Raw genomic sequence first — 20,821 nt, forward strand, 5'->3', positions numbered from 1 at the left:
AAGCAGGTGGAATATATCATACTGGAATGGAACCAAGAAAGTTGCTTAGTGCACATAAATTGTTCAAAAGTCATTGTGATTATGATAATTAAGAGTCATGAATGATTAAAATTATGACCATGCTACTAAATTCAAAGAAAAAAAAAACGCTATCGAATATTCAGCAAAGAAGATTATACGAGCACAGCACAAGAGGGAGAAAGAAAAATCTTGAAAATCATCTGCTACAATCTTCAAATGCTTACCAAATCCGATTATAGTCATAAAATTTATCTTCATCCAACAATTTTTTTTTGTCTGTTGTTGATTTCACTACGGTTTATAAGGTAAATCCTTCTCACACAATTGAATATTTTCATGATTTACTCATTTACATTTTATATGTTCAATTTTATCAGTAAGATTATATCCCAATTATATTTCCAAAAATATACTTTTATTCATCATTTTCTTTTTATACATTTTTAAAATTTTCTAATACTTTGATCAGCTACCTAGAATTATCCTCTATTCACTATCAAAATATGAAATTCTATATAAACACAATGAAGAGATCTCTCATTGAATTTATAATTCTATCCCGAGCTACACAAATGATGAAGGCTCCGCCACGGATCTTTAAAGGCTCAACTTAAACTTTTTTATTGATACCAAATGGAAGTTGCCTCCGTTTGGCGTCCATAAGGCTGCCAAAAATAGACGGCTTTTAATTTGATGTTCATAAAAGAGACATAGCTGAGCTGTAACGTAGGCAGTCCCCAAAAGACGTAAGCAAGCATGGATCTCAAGTTTATGGTGTTATTAGGCACAATCATAATTGAAACATTGGCTTGATCTTGATACTTGCAAACATCTTAAGGGACCGTCTATGCTACAAAACCTTAAAAGCTGGCGGAGTCTTCTTCATATGTGTTGTTCGGTCTTACACAATTCAATGATAATTAAAAATGAAAAAGGCTTATTATCGTGTACAAAAAAAAGTAGACAAAAAAGTTTATGGCATATTCTAATTAGTCAGTAATTCTATTAACTTGCGGTAATTTACCTAACTTAATTAACTTACATTTAACAAATTATGATCACTTAGAAAAATTTTATAATCCTAATGATTATTCTGCTTCAATTTCTTTCTTTTTTTCTTAAATAAATGCTTTCGTATTTGTAATGAAACTTTGACCTGGGTTTCTCATCTATCCTATCATGACATTAATGTCTGATTGTATATAAAAAAATACTTTTGTGTTTAACACAAATTTCATTTAATGGAAGCTCAAAAACAGTTAAATATTTTCAATCATGTCTTTATAAAGGCTTATCACTTAATATCTATCATACTTAATCTATAAAAGATAGTTTATATGAAGGAATGCAATGATTTGTACTGACTTACATATTAAAAACAATTAACTAATTAAAAGTTACAATTATCGACGCATGATATCTTCTATACTAAAACCAGTGCGTTTTGGTGGTGCTGCAACAGCTGAAGGTTGCGGATTTGTTGGTGTTGTAGTTGTTTGTGATGTGCTACCGGTTGAAATTGAACTTGATGTTGATGATGCTTGAGATGGCGATAATATTGGCGGAGAGCCCATCATTGATGAAGAATGTCCAGCATCTTGATTTGAATTACTTGAGTCAGATGGAATACTAGGAGCTACTAAAAGTTCTTCTGTAGATTTCAACAATGAGTGATTTCGATTCAAGTTATAAAGTCCAATATTACGTGATAAGGATGGTAAGTATGGCTCGCCATCACTACCAATAGGTCGTTTACGAAGCGGAATAGAACTTAAGAAATTCGGTGTAGAATGATCGACTAAGCCACTTGTTATTGTAGATGATGAACGATTCAATTTGTGATGCAAATCACGACGAACATGTAGCATTGGCATGAAAATATCGCCTCGGCTATTTGAAGAATAAATGTGAGCTGAATTTAATGAATCTTGAGATTGCGATAAATATTGCGATGAAATGAGATTGCTTGATCCACCGGGTGTCGGTGTTGGAGACCTGTAGCGTATCTCACGGTCATAATAGTTTTGTGGACGCATTGTGTATGGCGATTGCGATCCACTTGATCTTTCATGATGGCAATGTGTTATTGCCATTATATCTTTTTCTGTCTTTTCTGGTGCTGGTGTAGGTGGTTGTTCGATTTCTATTTCTTCATTTTCGGGATCAATATTATCATGTTCATCATTTTCATCTTGAAGTTCAGCCGAAACTGGCATATTCATTGGAGATGGAGATCGAGCACCGCCTCGAGGTGAATTGAGTGGTGAATCTACTTCTAATACTGTATCTTCTTCTCCATCACTTATATTATGTATATCATCATTATTTGCGTCATTATGCTCTAAACCTGGTACATCACCTACGGCATGAGTTAGTGCATGGCGACGCAAGTCACAATTACGTCTAAAAACTTTACCACAACTACATTCATAGGGTTTATGGTCTGTATGAGTCAACAAATGTGTTTTCAGATTCGAACGTTGATTAAAACTGCGGTTACAAACTGGACACTTGTGTGGTGACTCTTCCATATGAAGAATTTTATGCACAGCCAATGTACGGCTTTGGCAAAATCCTTTGCCACATTCACTGCAATAAATTAAAAAAAATAAATCGTTAAATTTTTTGGCTCAAAGTCATAATAATTCGTCAATAAAAAGTTTTCAATATTCAGACGATATCTTACCTGCATTTAAATGGTTTTTCCTTAGAATGGATGTATCTAGAGAGGATTAAAAAAAAGCAAAAATTGTTCATCAAAATGGTTGCCAAAATTAACAATTAATTTATCAAGATATTTAGTAAGTTAATCTCTTTCACATGTGTGCATGTATTTTATTTTTAAATGTCATGTCATTATATTTAAGCACATCGGAACAACTTAAAAGCAGATCATGAAATGGAATGAAAAAATCTTTATTAGCAAAATTCAAACTTTTAATTGCTCTTGACAATCACTTAATTGTCTTCATTATGTCTTATTTGTTAACATTGATTCGATTGATTGATATTAAGTTGAAATGAGACAGATGGATCGATAATATAAGAATTCTAAGTGCAAATACATGCACAACTACATGCTTTATCAACTTTTCTCATAAAAAAAGACAATGAATGAATCCCTTTATGCTTCTGGAACAAAAAAAATTTTATGAAATAAAAAAATTCATTCAAAAGTTTTATGAGAGACATGCAATTGTTACTAAAATTGCAATATCAGCTGTATCATATCTAATTTCGTACTCATTCAAGAGGCCAAAGACCTTAAAATATTTTTTATAACATCTGTTTGTTGATGAAGATTCAAGTGAGTGTATTTTTCAAATTTTATTAATAATTAACCATTTAAAAGCTTTCAGGATATGAGGCTTAAATGTTATAGATAAAATCACGTCATTTAATTTTGGCTGTAGCCGTTTTCTTTGATCCAGGTTAGATTACCCGAAAAACTCATAAATATTCATTTAATGCAAGAAGATAAGAAGCTACAAATGTTTCCAATTATATCAATTTCTTGTGAATATTAAAAATACTGCCTTATTTTGTTCAGCAGCAAAACAATCGTATATAAAAAAACGGGTAGCATCTTCTGTTGCAGTAGCATTTTGTCTCCATACATTCAAATAAAATCGCCATAAAATTTCCATGAATTAAACAACAGTTGCGCTGACCACAAAAGACAAGTTATTGAAGTATATAAAAAAGGAGTGACTATAAAAAAAAGTTATTCCTTATTTATAATTATTGCATTTTAATATTTTAAAGTGATATTTAATTTAATATATCATCTTCACTAACCGTTCCATACACGAACTCAAAAATGAATGATATTTACGTTATAAAAAAGCAAACAAAATTCCAGAGCGAATTTGAAATGAAAACGGAGAAACAAACAGAGGACTATAAGCTTCAGAGGAGTGATTTGCATAATAAAACAATAAATTTCGTGCAAAATTGAATAAATGTGTTCTTTATTTGAGATTTTTTTTTTCTTTTTTGATGGCAGGAGAGTATGATGTAGCAGCCTCTTAAAAAATGAGAAATAAAATAAATTTCAGAGATGAGTATTTGTTGTAAACAGGTTTGTCATCTCATCTTCATGAATGAATCCGAAATAAGAATGAAGAATAAAATATTTGAGTACATTCTTTTTTTCCTGAATTGAGTGATTATAAATTTGAAGATTAGAATAAATTGATAAGAAATTAAACGTTTGGATTAAAAATATAATCCTTATTTATTGACGACAGAATGCAATGCTGAGATATGGTTATTATTACAAGATATTCGTGATATCGAAAGAAAATTTTCAGCACATAAACATAAACAACATTTCGAGTTTAATGCAAATAATGTTTCCAACAGAAACTTTCATAAGCTCTTAAGAGCAGATAAATTGCAATAGGACTTATCAGTAAAGATATTCTTTACATAAATTGTCATGGCAATGTAGATGAGAAATGAAGAACAAGGGAAATTTATAACATTATGATTTATACATAAACTCTTCAAGTAATCAGCTCATCTGACCAAGAAATTCATTCAAGTATCTTTGTAGAATTTTCTACCTAATTTTGATAATTTCCAGAATAAAATTATGGTTTATGGTTAACCAGTTCACTCGACTCCCAAGCGACTATATATGAGAACATGAAAGTAGCTTCCATATAATGGAAATGGAATCATGAGGGAATTATTTCATTAGTGTCGCTGGGAAAAAGTTGCTGTAAAATTCAACAATTTGTTCCAGACATTTTTAAAGAAACTAAATTAAATGCTTAATGAAATTCATAGCCACAATCCTTATTTATCACAAAATATGAAAGGGATCATTCACTTGTTAGGTAACGGTCTTGGATCAAGGGTGGGGGAAAGGGTGTACATTTTCTACATTTCAGACAATGGACGTTTTTAGCTACCAAGGGAGGGGGGCTCATAAAATCGGTTTCTATCGTCACCTAACAATCTAACAGTCCCAAACCAAATTATTCCAAAAAAAAGACCAGACTCTGATAATCTTTTCTATTAGCCACATGACAATCATTTAACTGTCACAAAATATTTCTGTTGTTAGGATTTTTTTTTGCAGCCAGGCAGGAAACTCTTCTTTTCTTAATTTTATGACATTCAGACCAATTTATGTCGACTCTACTCAACCCGTATGGACTTGAATGATTTCAAATTATGAATTAAAATTCATATCAAAAGCTTTATCTTAAAAGAATCGATAAATAAGTGAGTCATATCACTAATCTTGTTTAAAGACTCAAACTGGTAGTTTATATCGAATATACTCGAAACAAAAAAAGATAGTAGCTGTATTTACCGAATTTATTTTATGGATTTAATTTATAAATTTTTTTTTTATTGTGGAAAGAACAAAACAAAAGAAGAAAATAGGAGATAGAAGAAATTCCAAATTATATTTTTAACATCAATTCAAAGAAAAAAAAAACTATCCCACATTCCTTTTAATGTATGAAACAGCCAAGATATATACACAAAGAAATTTAGAGAAAATGCTGTATATATAGTATTAAAAAAAACTTCCATCCATCCAGAGACTATAAAAACCGGTCACGATTTACATAATTAAACGATCTTGATTGTTATTATAACTTCTCATTTTGATAATTTTCTTTCAGCGTCCATGCTTAGCTTAACGCATTATACGGTGAGTTAATTAAATTTTCACCTCACTTTGGCAGTTATTTCTATTTGGAAATATTTTAATTAATTATTTTTAATAACTTTTTTGTTTATTTATTCAAGTCCTTTATTGGAGGAAATGATGCAGAGGAATTTACTATATGACATTATTTCTGTTGCTTATGTATCACATATTCTCTCTCTCTCCTATCACTTATCATCAATCTATATCATTAATTCCATAGAAACCGAATCGACATTCCAAAATGTACTATTTTTATGTATGCCTACAAACTTTATACCTTTCTGATTCGTCTACGTTTTTCAAGCATGTCAAACAATTTTAATACAGCACAGTATATGAGCTGATGAAATATTAACAAAAAAAAAATGTCACAGTCTGATGCAGTTGAAATTTTATTTGAAACCTAATAGCGGTAAAAGATTAAAGGATATTCAAATTGTTTACTCTTCGACTGAATTTTAACAAGTTTAAAATTATTGGAAATTAATCGCATGTTAAAAAAAGGTTTTAGAGGAATTATTTCTGCTTAAAAAAATACAGCATACGAGCAGAAAAAATTGATTTAATTGTTTTTGCAGTTGCAGACATTCTTTCTTCTCTAAACTGTTGCTATAGACTGCAACATGTGTATATTTTTAGATTCATGAAGATTTATATGGAATCTCATAATAATGATAACGAGATTTTTATTTAACATGATTTACAAATATATTCACATATCTTTACATGTATTAAATGTTACCGTAGAGATAAAGCATACAACCCATTTAACTCATCAAAAATTCGTTTACCTTTAAATGAAAAGATTTCTAAACGTTTTTAAAATCAATATTCTATGCTTTGCTTTTTCTAAAAACTTTTCCTACAAACTTATTGGAAATTTTTCGAAACATCATAAGAAGTTAGTAGCCAAAAATCAAAATTCATTCTGGCCAAAAGTGTATAGAAAGGCTTTGCAAATTCTTTCGAGGATTAAATAATTTTAATGATTTATAGATGAGGCATTTGGGATATTAATTCTTTCTCTATGTATAAACCTGACCTGAATTATCATCTCATAGGATACTTTCAAGAGAAATTTATAACCTTTATAGCAACACGTGTACGTACACAAAATTATGTCAATATAAATCAATTTGGCTTAAGACTACAATTTGCTTCCGCGATAGGTTGGGGTAATTCTAGGATGGTGCCAGATTCAAATAAAAACCCGTACCAAGGCAGAGTTGCGGTTAGCTGAAAAACCAGGCAATAATCCCGCCAACTTTATTCAAATACCATGAAATACCGCGAAACACCGAAGCCAGTTTCTCAGCCTGGGAGCTACGTCGGTTTGGTCCGGATTTTTGATCGATGAACCGAATGGTTGACCGTATCTTTGTTTTGAAACAAATATTAGTTTTACAACAGTTTCTAGCAAAAACCACGAGTAGACGAAAGTCACTAGATGTTGGCATGTTAATATCAAGTTGCTAGCCATCAAGCTGGCTAGTTCTAACATTTTGTCCACCCGATGTCTAAAATTACTAATCTTTAATTTTTTCATGTATACAAAAGAATTAAAACTGGCCCATGAATTGGTCGGAACAAAATCGTCCAATTCCTTAGACAATAATGTACCATGAATATGTAATCTTCTCAAATGGAAGCGATACATGGAAATTATATACGGATGTTTTACACGAAATTGTCTAAGGTCCCATGTAGTCAGAATGAACATAATATGACATCTTTAAGATTAAAGATATTCAGAATTTGTAAGAAAAATTAATTTAGGATATCTACATACATACTTCTAATATTTAGTAGTCAAATGGATGTAAGTAAATATGTGCACGACTTCTATTTCAATTAACCCATATTTTTATTGTTAAATACATGACGTGCCAAATTTGTGACTATTAAAATTCCTAACTTGTATTTTGAAAACTATTAAAAAAGTTCAGGAACTGCAACAGTTACATCGATACAGTCATACGTGCTTATAACTCAAAATTGCATTATTTCCCGAGTAGCAAAAGTCGGTTATTCAATCTAAACTCTGGCACTAGGTCGGCGTTACTATGTTATTGTGTCAGATTTAAACCATTTCTAGCAACAAGACATAGTAACGCTGATCTGGAGTCGTTTTTTAGATCGACTAACCGATTTGTGCAATTCGGGTTGTGCTATTAGTTTTATTAAGATATTAAAATCCTAATTTTATAAAATAAAGACTAAATTGCCGTCATAGGAATAATTTGGATGCTATTTTAGCAATAGCTCTCTAGTGCTGTATAAACTACATGCTTATCAAATTAAATGTCTCAATTATAATAATTCGTTAGTTAAAACTTAAACAGCCATGAAAATCTACATCAGATTTCACAGAACATCGAGGAGCATTGTGAGCATAAATTAAAAGTCTAAGTCAACTCAGCTTTTTTAAGGTTCCACAAAAAACATAACTCAATTCAAATATTGTAAATTAAACAGCAACGTTAACCATTATATGATTTTAAAATCTTTTTTTTTTTTTATTTGAAAACTCTTTTAAAAAATATGAAGAAATAAAAAGATCTTCGGCAAACATTTATTTAGCTTTTTAGGTATGATTGTTTGGAAATTTACAGCGCTAAAGAGAGAAGAAAAAAAAAACCTAATTTTTTCTTTAGCTCTCATGATGAAAAGTCAACAAAACAATTACACAGAAATGATTTTAGTATTAATATAATTTCAGATATTTGAGCGTTAAGTGTTACTCTGGGATATGCGACTGTATTGATTCAATATCTACATAGTAATTTCTGAAGGCATCAATAGTATAATATTCGTTTGTAAGGCTCGATCCCCATTTTCTTTTCATAAACATTTATATCATGTCTAAGATGTAATTATCAAAAAAATTCAAAGTAATTACAATTTAACACAGTCATTGTATATTAAAAAGATATCTTATTTCACATACATTGCATGTTGATAGAATCACTGTTTCTTTCCATTACACCAGCTTCCATCTTCTTCTTTTTATTCATTTCAATTAAAATATACAAATATTTCGTACCAGCCTCAAATCGATCAAGAAAGAAGAAGTAAAATATAAAAAAAATCTAAAAAAAATGATTAAAGCGATTGAAACGGGTTTTTACAGCGATATACATTAAAGATTCCCTCCAATCATTCATTTTAAAAGGCAAAAAACGTAACGCGACGTGAAAGAAAAGCACCGTCCCGCGTGCGGTTCGTGGAATTTCCAGGGGCTCAAGCACTAACTTACTATCGATACATTATAATTGAATTTAAGTAAGCGAGTCTGTCGATGCGACTGACCCTTCGATGTATTTCAAAACCGATACCAAGACATTTACTTTTCTTCTCTTTTTTATCTCTTTTTTTCTTTCTGCTTTTATTTTTCTGGCTCACCTCACAACACTCTACGTCCACGAGAGATGCTATTCTGTGTTGTTTTTTAAAGCAGCACTTAAAGAAAAATGATTACCATTTTATATTTCATGTACTAAGTAAGCAGTAAATTTCATTCTGCTGTTCTTTCATTCTTTATCTCCTTCTTCTTATTCTCCTTGACTTTTTTTTTCTACCTTTTTCTTGCTTCTCAAAAAACAAAAAAAAAAATACATCATTTATTGTATGAAGGATTATTAATATGAGATGGATATAGAATAATGTTCCGTAATTAAAAATTTTCGTCATGTCTTTTTTTTTCTCTATTATTTATATCATCAGACCTAATGTAGAGAACAATAATTAAAATTCATTTTTTGTGTTCTCGCTTTCACAATGGCATTAATTAAAGGATTTCGGTATTATTGAAATACACCCCGAGCTACACAAGCTGCTCATGTTAAAAGATAGCATTTAGTCAGTCAGATAAGGAATATGTAAGTAAGTTTTAACCCTTCCTGTTGTTTAACATAAAACACTTTGCAACCCAGTGGCTAAAGAATAAGAAATTATGTGAATAATTTATGCTTATTTAACTTTTTGAATTAGTCTTTTGAGTTAGGGAGCATTCGGAAATTACGTAGCGATAGAAGTAGTGTCTTCACACTTGTACTGGAACACTTGCGTTAACAGGCAAAGAGCATGCTTTCATGGTATAGAATTACGACTATGATACCTTAGAGCGGTCTCTTTGGCTGTTCAGGTTGGTAATGAAAATTTGTATTCCACGAATGTGTAGCTCACCCCTATCCCCTTATTAGGGTGCCCAAAGCTTCGTTTTGATGAATTTTCGAGACCGAGGTTGAGACTGGGACCGAGAGCAAGTCTCCAACCCATGTAACCTAAATGTTCCATATGTATTACATTGATATTCCTTAGGAACGTAATTCAAATGGACCACTTTGGCTAGCTTGGAAAGTGAATCGGCATATCTTTAGACCGAGACTCAAAAGTCTTAGTCTTGGTATTGAAATTCCTTACCCTATATGCGTCATCTAATTTACGAACGATCTCATATTCAGTTTATGTACAAGGTAGCGTAAAATGGTCAACTTGCGGTAAGAGGGTCTGAACTTTACAAAAATCTGCTTCAATGTCTTTAATTCCAAATTAATAATTGATTTCAGAGTCTAAGCAATTTGCCTATCGGTTAAATACTTAAAAAGTCTCTTAATTTTTGTTCATTTAATTTAAACAAAAAGGATCTTGAAGAAATTAAACTTTTTTTGGCATGACAAAACAATCTCAAGATGTAATAGCGAAATGCATAGTAGGCACCCGAATGTCAAGGGTTCTTGTATAAAACTCTTTACCAACTTTTTTAAACAACTTTTTTTTGTTCTTATCAACAAGTTTAATTTTATAAATGTTCTTGTTAAAATTTAATTACATTAACAAGATTTTTTTTTTTAAAAAAAAAGTGTTGTTTTTGTGTCTGAGAATTTATCATGACGACAAATGACACGAAGAGCATAAGTTTGCATTAGTATAAATATTTAAGACATCTTAAATTTCAAGCAATTAAGAAACATGCGAAAATTCAACAAAAATAAAAATTTTCCATTCCTTTGTAAAAATGCGCTAACGCTTTTTGGGTATAAAGCATAGTCGTCTTCTTGATTTCTTCTCCTCTTAATAATAATTTCTTACTCAATATTTCAAACTACACGGTAATTGTAATACATAAAAGAATCTCAACCTCTCTATAAAATTATAAGTTATATCGGTTTACAGCATGTGTATTGTATATGTATCTTTTTGTATATGAAGCCTCCATCTCTGACTCATCGTTTTGGAATCTCTCGCGTAGTAGATTACTTATTTCTCTAATTTCGTTTTTATTGTTCGTTCACTTTTTGAAATAGTTTAGAATTAATTTCACGTTGATGTAAGCCATTATTGTACGAAATCTTATTGTTCGATTCTTTTTCAATATCTTGAAATTCTTTCGATCGCAATCATAAGTTTGATGCCCAAGTGTCCCTAATTTTCAATTTCTAGACCGAGATTCTTACGACAATAAATTAATGCTGCCGATATAAATTTATGTACGTAGTTTCTTATGATTATGTACTCAGCATAATTTACGCATCATTCTAATGTATTCAGAGGATAGGAAAGAAACGGATACTTTCCGTTCTATCCGAAATCTTTCTTTCAGAATGTAATTTATGAGGAAAAGTTAGGTTCTATATAACTTTAATAAAGGAGTGTAATAAAATATCTACATACGCGTGCATGTGAACACATGTGAAATTGATCGATATCTTTAGCTGATATTTTGAAAGTATTTCAACTTTCCATTCGAATGGTGTCGTGTATATTTGAACTTTTACTTACCGATGGTCTCTGTAAGATAAAAAATAAAATTATTAGATTTATTAATATTTTTTCAATTATTATTTTTCTCATACCTTAAATGATCCTGTCTACGGAATGATTTGCCACAGATGTCGCAGGAATAAGGACGTTCGTCGGTGTGAGTTCTCTCATGAATTAATAGATTATATGATTTTGTGAATTGTCGATTACAAAATTTGCAAATAAATTGCTTTTTTGGTCTTGAAGCACGTCCAGGTGCTCTTAGCAGTCGACGATCGAGATTAGCATGTAAACCTGGTGCAACACCAGGTGGATATAATCCAATATGTGTAGGTGGGAATGTAAAGGAACCTGGTGTTGTAGGAGAAGGACCTGATGATAAAAATGATGGCGGATACATACTTGGCGACGGTTGTGAGGAATTACCATTGTTTTGATTTCTTGGTAATAACATCACAGCTGCTGCTTCTCTAATGGCCAATTCTTTTCGTTTATCAGCCATCATTGCCATAATTTCAAAATTTGTACTACGTTTTGATCCACCATCTTTACTATCCATAGAGTCTAGCATAGATGGATATAATCCCGGTCGGAGATTTCGTGATGGCAACACAGGAACGAAAGCTGATTGCTGTTCTCTATTCGGGAGGCCACTTATATGTGGGTAATTTATTTGTCCATCAAAACTTGATGTTGATGATGCTCGACCACCAGATGAGGAAGATCTATGTGATGGTGAGGCTCCTTGCATAAATTGTTCTATTCGTGACGATCGAGATAAAGCTATCCCGCTATGATCGTCTATTGCACCCTCTGTAGGCATGTTTTAAAACTCTGTTATTCCCTGAAAGTAGTCAAAATAAGCGGAATTAAAATCATTATAGGAGAAAACTTTGTTTAAATAAAAAAAAGTTTATGGACACCATAAAATTCGCAAATCAAGTTTTTATCATCGGGAATGAGAGGAGATATGTATCATAAAGTTTAAACCACTTGATTGGTGCAATATTTCTGAATTATAAAAACGAAGTCAAGAATTTTTTATACCAAATTATAGTTGACAAATTTCACAAATGATTTAAAATGTAAAGCTTTTAAATTTAGATGAGTTGAGACCATAATAAATATAAAGTGATAAATCTTAACTGCTTTTGATTACTATCGTGCAGAAACCTTTCGATTTTTTGTTAGAAAGTTTTTCGAGTATTAAATTAATTCAATTAATGACAGAAAATATCACATTTTATAGCTTTTTAAATCATTCGATAGTGCCTTACGTCTTCATTTTGATAATTTTATCGCAGTAAAATTATCATTTACGTAACTATTGCTATGATTGTTAATTAGTATGAGCAAATCAGGATCAAAGAGTCTTACTGAAAATCTTCTTTAATGCGCTATTATATTAAAGCTTACTGTAACGATTTCTTGATTCTATGGAAGCTAATCTGCATATAAAATCCATTGCACCATGTAATTATTAATAACTATAATTAAAATTCTAGTAAAATTTTGCACCTCAAAGCATCTCCCTCATGAATTTATTCATGCTACGGACATGTCGAAATTAGCCGTTATTTTTCGTTTGAATTTCAAAATAACCGTCAAATTTTCACTAATTTTAGTTAATTTTCGCCGAATAACAAGGTTTAATTGAACAAATCTTGTTTGTAGATCAATCTTTAGTTAAAATAGATGATTAATAATGTTAAAATTAGACAAAAATATGCAAAAAATTCCAAATTCGACGCAAGGTCGACTTTTTTCAAAAATGTCGACTTTTTTCGACACTGACATGTCCGTAGCATGAATTTATTATTAGCCATAATTTACCATTAAGTTATACAAAGCATATGTGCATATATCCACACCGAATGCTTATAATAGGCATGCATAATTTTCATACATTGTGTACACAACGACTTTTATACACAATCAAGGTGTTTGAAAGAAAAATTTCTTAAATTGCTTCAAGCATCTAATTAAAATTTAAGAAGTTCTATTTAAAATTCCGATTAACAATACGATATACCGCATACATCGTAGATGTATAGCATATGTAAATATATGGTAGACGAAATGCATAAGAATCAAAAAGAGTAGGAACCAAAGATTCAATAGGTAAAAATGAAACAAGTCATCTATCTTTATTATTCTGTCTTACACGCACAGTCAAACTAAATAATGAAGTAAACTATTCTATACTTCTTCTGGAATTTCTTTTGTGATGGAATAATGTAGAGAACACAAAAAAAATTTACAACACACACTGACACAAGTCAGCATCCCATAGATTTAGAAGAAAGATAAACATTCTTTTTTTTTGCTTCTTTATCTTTCCACTTTTCTGTGTTTTTTTCTTCTCGTTTGCACGATAAAATGTAAAAGTGTTAATGGTTATTTCCAATCAACTCAATTTAATTAAATCTAATTAAGAGAGATGTGTTTCGTTAAGAACACGTAAGAAGAACTTATTATCCGAAAATAATAAAATCGTCTCTCTCATTTAAATTCGCACTCAGATTTTCTGGATTGATAAATCCTCCGTTACTTCTAAATTTGAATTTTTGACTGACATCTTTAATGTCTGAAATTTGGAAATGAAGATTTACAGATAATTTCGAACTTTTTAAGAGACATTAAGTCTTATCATTGGAAATAAAATGAAATTTTCTGTTTTATGCCAAAAATATTGAAATTTAAGTATGAAACTTAATGCTGCTTTAAGTGACTCACTGTTCACATTGTTGTCGAACGGTGGCAAATTTCTTGGGTTTCCTTAAGTCTCGGTTTCGTTGAATTTTCGAGATATAGACTGAGACTGGAAATCAAAGCTCAAAGTCGACTCTATTTTTGTATGAATCCGAACAGACAAAAAGCATACACATGAGTACGCTTAAAAAATTCAACATGCTTAATTATATTGATCGATTATGTTCATTTAAGTTGGTCCATTCTCATTTAGATGAGGTGAGTTGCACCCTAATTTAGGTGAATAAGCTCCTTTTCTGTTAGGAGGAGTCGCCTCGACTCTACATAAAATTCTAGAAATTCAGGAAATTCTTCGAAGTCTCGGTCTCTAGAATTATTGATCGGAGAGACTTATTCTCGATATCGAGAACCCTTATAAATTTACTGACTGAATATTTCAATAATTTCTAACTCATATGTCAGTTAGCACATATCTCTAGCAAGCATCGAGCATGCTCTCAAGACAGTAAGCTAAGAGCACACACGTGAAAATAACTTAACTAGTATATTCAAGTAGAATAAGCTCATGGCAACATGCTCTTTGCCTGTTAGGGATGTAAAGCCATGTGATTGTCAATATGATGATGTTGATCCACTCACATAGCTAATTAAATTAAGTATTAATAAGCAATTTCAAAAAATTATAATAAAAAAATGTAGATTAAAAATTTTTTAATACTGCCATAATTAGCACGTTACTCCAGATGAGTTGAATTCTTATATATTCATGAACAGCGAGTTCTCAAGCATTTAAGACTATAATTGTTCACAAAAACAACAAAGATTTAGTAATGTATTGTATTCAGTAGTAATTTTTTAGACAAAAACAATTTTGAAGCTTCCGTCACTCTTGCCATTGTGAAAGGCGAAGTGAAGTAGCTTTAATTATTATTAATGACTCAAGCAGGTGTAAATTATATCTTTTATCTATTCATTAAAGATGCGAATATTTTTTTTTTTTATTTTTCTTCAATTTTATTTTAAAAAAGGCAACAATGAACAAAAATGAATAGGCAATAAAAATTAAAAAAAAAGACTTCCAAATTGTCAATGAATATTTACTATTCACACTATAATATACTCAGCTTGTGGTAAGCTAATTTATTAAATTTATTAAAAGAAATACTCTTTCGTTTCACTTTATCCAGTTTGGGATATGTTTATTATTAAGGCAGAAATAAACTATACAAATCGATTTAAAGAAATCGTTTATCCCACACATTCATAGTGACTCAGATTATAGACGAAACGGCAGCACATTTTAATATAATATTATATTGCAAATCGTTACGATTTTATGTGCATCAATTACAAGAAGCCACATAAGATTTAAATGTGAAAAAGGAGAAAAAAAACTGTTGCAAGTTAAAAAAAAACAGGTTTTTTGTTAGGCATTGCAAATGGATGTGCAGATGGAGAAACGACTATACAGTAAGCTGCTCAATTTAATGTATTACAACTTTTTCCTTTCCGCCGTGTACATATATGTATATATGACATATTAGAACATTTACTGTATCGAAATGGTAACGCGAACGTAGGCGTATGAATGAAATTTCTTTAAGCAACTACTTTATTCCTAAAACAAACGTTGGTGTCAACTCGACAATCTCGATACTAAAAGAGATTATTAATAAATAATACAGTAAATCGGCAATAGAAAATTTATGAAATTCGCTTCTGTTTTTTTGTATCTCCTTCTTTCTCTCTTCCATTCCTTCGTACACAAGAGACCCGATCGGCACAAATTATTTTTGACATTCAACCGGTTGCCATATGGCATGCAAGTCGCAATTTACATGTTAATTGCCATAAAAATTGCAACGTAAGTGCCATGTAAATGACAAGAAAAAAACATGTACAGTTCGGGTAGACTTAGCGCGTAGCAGTCAGTTGCAGTATTTCTCAAAAGTGTCAATATCTTTTAAGATTATCTCATGATATATGAATCTTATTGGACAATTCCATTTATATGAATAATTTAAGATTTTTTTTAAAGAATACAAAATTTACCTTTTTTTCCTTTTTCAATATAAGCTTAGTTGTTTCTGGCACGAAAATAATCCAATAATCCACTTAGTCTATTGTTTAATATTGTAAAACTGCCTTTGACGTTTGGTATTGTATAGATTTGTTTGCAGTACATACAAGAAACACACAACTTCTCTTTCTTATTCTTTTAGATTTCTTTCCTTAAATTTCTTTCTCATCTTTCTTTCACTCTAATGCTCTCTTGCTGAAAAGCCATTTCAATTCTATTTTTTTATTTACATAACTCATAAGCAATTCACAATTAAATAATCCTTAAAGGCAAAGCCAGTATGATGTTTTAAATCCTATTTAATTTTTGACAGGAAAAAACACTAGGAAATATTTTTTTATGCTGTTTTTTTCATCATAGGATGTACTTTTTGCATCTATTTTATCAGCATGTTCATTTTTTATTCATATTCATTTAGTTTACAAATTACAATACACTTTTTTAAGGCACAAATTTTAGCACACAATTTTTTTACTTCATGTATACATTTTTTCTATGAATTTTTTATCAATTTGATACACAAATGCACAAATTTAGTGATATTATACATGAATATTAATACAAATAGAATTTATTAATGCACATTAATTAATTATGTCCAATTCTTTTAATGGAAACGTTTTTTAATCCAATATTTGCACTCTTAAAATTTAGTAAGAATTTCACATGATCCGAGCGTAAAAATGCGCAATTCACATTGACTCCTAAAACACGAATGAATGAGTTAAGTCAGATACAAGTAAAAAAATTTTAAGATGGCTTAAAAAATACACAAGTGTAATACACAAAACTAGTTTTTTACCGCATACCATTAAGGCATTTCTATACGTGTGAGCTTTAACAACTACAGTGTGTCTTGTAAGATTTTTTTTCTTATGTCTGTACATCCACACACATAAAGAAGAGCAACGACATTTGAGCATATTAAAGCCTTAAAGCTCGTACTTGAACAAAAACGAGTTTTTTTTTTTTGTATATTGGAAGGAGCTTTTGGATTTATGCGAAGACGGAATACATCAAGTATTAATTAGCATCATTATTAACATAATTAAAAACATTGCTGCTCATAAGAATTTTTTTTAGTCTTCAAATTAAAAGTTAAAAAAATTAATAAAAAAAAAAAAAATCTTATAAAGTATTTGGTATGGATTACTTGGAGCCCACACATACCGAGGCGATACTATGTATATCCATAATGTATATATGTGTTCAATTTGAAGACAAAAAAAATAAGCAAGAAAAAAAACTTGTCTGTTAAAGTAGTAAAAAAATCGAATATAAAAAGGTCTGCTACTTCAGATGAAGCTGAGCTGCCTTCTTTTTTTATATTGTTCTTTTTCTCTTTCTTTCTCCTTTGCCTCGCATTCTTTAGCATGTTTTCTTTTAACCTCGTATTTCTCTTTTTTTTACTCTTCTTTGTGAAACAAAAAAAAAAAATTGTATATCCACATGAAATGAAATGCATTTAACCTTTTCGGTACATTTCTTTTATTTTTTGATTTAAAATATATATATTCATAATGTTAATAAAAATATTAAATACGAAATTGCTTCCATTCGAGCCTTTCTTTGTAATTTTTATTGGTCAGATTATAGTTTATCTATATTTTTGCGCGCATTCATCTGGATATCCTCAGACAAAATGATAATGTTGGTGTTTTCGTATAGTAAATTGGCTTTACATAATGTACATCTTTAGTGTCAATTTTTTAAGACATGAGAGATGTAGATTGGCAATTTTGGATGTTGTACAATTAAGCAGTCTTAGGCCAAAGCACCGACAACTTGTTTACAACTTTCTGATGAGTGTTTAAGTTTTGTCATGAGTTGTTTTTGTATGGTCAGTCTTAAGAGTTCCTTAGAATTGAATATAATTTAGGGTATTAAATGTTTAACCTCACCTTGAGATATTGTAGTGGTGTAGTTCGATGTATTTCTACTTACTTACTTACTTACGCGCAGAATATTGATGAAATAATGCCTGAGAATGTCAGTTCAACGTGCGGATGATAATTAGTACAAATTAGGGGACAGACCGAGCAACAGAGTCAGATGGAAAGCATTTAGTTGTAACCTGAGTTCCACATAGTAGCTTAGTTACAGCAAGTAAATGCTTACTTCCTTCGCTGGCCGTACAGATCAATTTTTATCCATGGCCTTCCTCAGATGTCTCCTGAAACTGGCCCTACCAAATATGAATTCCATCCGTAAATTCTTTGGTCCTCTTGATTTATTTCGATACACAAATTCAGGCAACCCTAAGCCGAGTTAAATTAAAACAAGAATTATGTCAAAAACAAACTGATACGGAAACCAAGTCAGAGTTGTGCCGGTTTGGTGCTGGATTTCACTACGGTTAACTGACTTGTGTTTTCCGGGAGTTCTTAAGATTAGTAAATTAACCCAGCGATCTCTGTAAAAATTACCTACAAATTTAATTTGAAGCTAAACAGAAACAGTTATAATTTTTGAAATATTTCAGGACGTTGAACATTACTCCTTATTTTACAACAATGCTTGAACGAAGCTTTAGAATCGTTCTTTTCATTCTAAAAAATAAATTGACTCTTTTATAGAATCCATTTGTTTCTGAACAATGGAAAAGTTATATACATTTATAATTGACCATAAAACAGAAGCCATCATTTTCTATTAACACAATTTTTTTTTTCATCTTCTCCTTTTTTGTTCTTTCAAAAAAGGTAAAGCGTAAACCTCAACCAAAAAAAAAAAAAAGAGAGAGAAAAAATCTTTTGTCAGAAATAAATTAAAAGGTCAGAAGAAATGCAGTTAAAAGGAGAAAACAGAAATGTATATAATAAGTGGAACATTTCAAGAAACAAATTTATCTTTTATTATTCACTTCTCGCAATGTAATGCATCCAAAAGAAATTCAGAAGTCCTATAACTGTCAATAACTTTTTATTCTTTCACTTCTTGTAACTTTTTTTTTTTTTTTCATTTTTTATTTATTTATTTTCGTTCACTTAGGATGTGTTTATTCTTTTGTTTGGTTAAGCAACACACACAATCAAGTTCTCTGTCTTCTCTTTCTATCTGATGAAGATGCATACGATGTCTATATGATAAGGAAACGACAGTACTGTGTAAACAAAAAAACTTGTCCCCATTCATAAATGTCCTTAAAAATTTATAGTTTGATGTGAGAGATAAGTTGGAGTTATTCTATCTAAAATAAATATGTGGAGCTAGATTACATGAAAAAGGTTTTTTAATTAGGAAATGCTTCCGAATTGAAACATTATATGCCATTTCAAAGAAGGATATACTGTAAAAATAAAAGTTTGCTTGAGAGCGCAATTTTTGCAAGCATGAAAAGACCAAAGTTGGTCAATAAATCACCAGCTAGCTTGATAGGAATGTTCATCGGATCTAAAATATTAAAATTGTTTTAAATTCTTTGAAAAGTTATGACATACTTTTTTATATGCTGAATAGAATTAAGTTGTAAATTCTACTGCAGTAACGTGCAGGCAACGTCTAAATTCCGTAAGGAGATATAAAACGACATTGAAAAACATAAAGTTTCAGAAGTAGAAGAAAAGTAATTTCAAACAACGCAAAATTTTTACAGAGTTAGGTCAATTCTCAGGTATTTTAAAAATAAATTCTAGCATGTAATCAATCAATAATGTAAGGATGTAATTCACAATCCATTTGATGCAACTTGCACTGTATGCTGAGTCAACAATAATTATTGATTTTCACATAACATGGGAATTTACGTAATAAAATCTTTATTTATTATCTATGCACTCGATTATACGTCCGCATCGTTTGCCTTATCATAATGTAATATACATACAAGAAGTAAAACATTTGACAGATAAAAATATTATAACATAGAATTTCCAAGATATCAGATGATTTCATTGTTCCAATAAAGAGCACATTGTGTTGTCATAGAGACAGTTTCCCAACATGTAATGCGCATGATCTTGGTATTGCAACACTACAGCTTCCAAAGCTCAGTTTCAATTGAGCAAGGATCATAAGTAGGAGTGCTCATACTTTTTTCATTTTTGCGCATAATTTAATGAATTCTTTATAGTTCCTACATTATAAAACTTTAGTTAAACATTGAAAGTTTAAGGTTATGTTATTTAAATTTAATAAAAATCAAGTTTGGAGCAGCTTCTTTTAAATGTAAGAGGAATAAGCTTTTTTACTGATAACAGACGAATATTTTTATAGATATTCCAATATTAATGGAAAATTTCATTGGAAAAATTTCATCATCGGATACAGAAAAAATGCAAAATATCCTTTAGTCGAACGCTGATAATTGGGGCACACTGCCCTCGTTACTCACCTCTCTTTGGAAAAAATATATATTCCTCCCATTTAAAATACAGTGAAAACTTTTTTTTTCTTTTTTTTTGTGCAATCTTTACAAAGAAATAAAAAATAATAAATCTAATTTCTACTAAATATTAAATTACCAAGATGGATAAAATAGTGTAAAGTGTGTATCGTAGATACTGAAATGTTAAGGAATGTGAAAATATTGTTCTAAATTTGTTCCTTAAAAAATATCTTCATTAAAAGAA

General features: G+C 30.4%; 1 protein-coding gene across 1 annotated transcript; it reads right to left on the bottom strand.

Annotated features, from left to right (window-relative positions):
* Positions 1–623: 623 nt before the first annotated feature.
* On the bottom strand, positions 624–16,949 carry bowl (brother of odd with entrails limited). The gene is made up of 5 exons (XM_070637315.1): positions 16,223–16,949; positions 11,551–12,302; positions 11,477–11,485; positions 2,708–2,743; positions 624–2,610 (listed from the first exon to the last, which is right to left on the bottom strand). The coding sequence occupies exons 2-5, from the start codon at positions 12,279–12,281 to the stop codon at positions 1,425–1,427; spliced, it is 1,962 nt and encodes a 653-aa protein (XP_070493416.1). The 5' UTR covers positions 12,282–12,302; positions 16,223–16,949; the 3' UTR covers positions 624–1,424.
* Positions 16,950–20,821: the final 3,872 nt, after the last annotated feature.

This window comes from Chironomus tepperi, unplaced genomic scaffold (assembly GCF_022539635.2).
Source record: "Chironomus tepperi strain 1889 unplaced genomic scaffold, CSIRO-AGI_Ctep_v1 contig_161, whole genome shotgun sequence".
NCBI classification, from domain to species: domain Eukaryota; kingdom Metazoa; phylum Arthropoda; class Insecta; order Diptera; family Chironomidae; genus Chironomus; species Chironomus tepperi.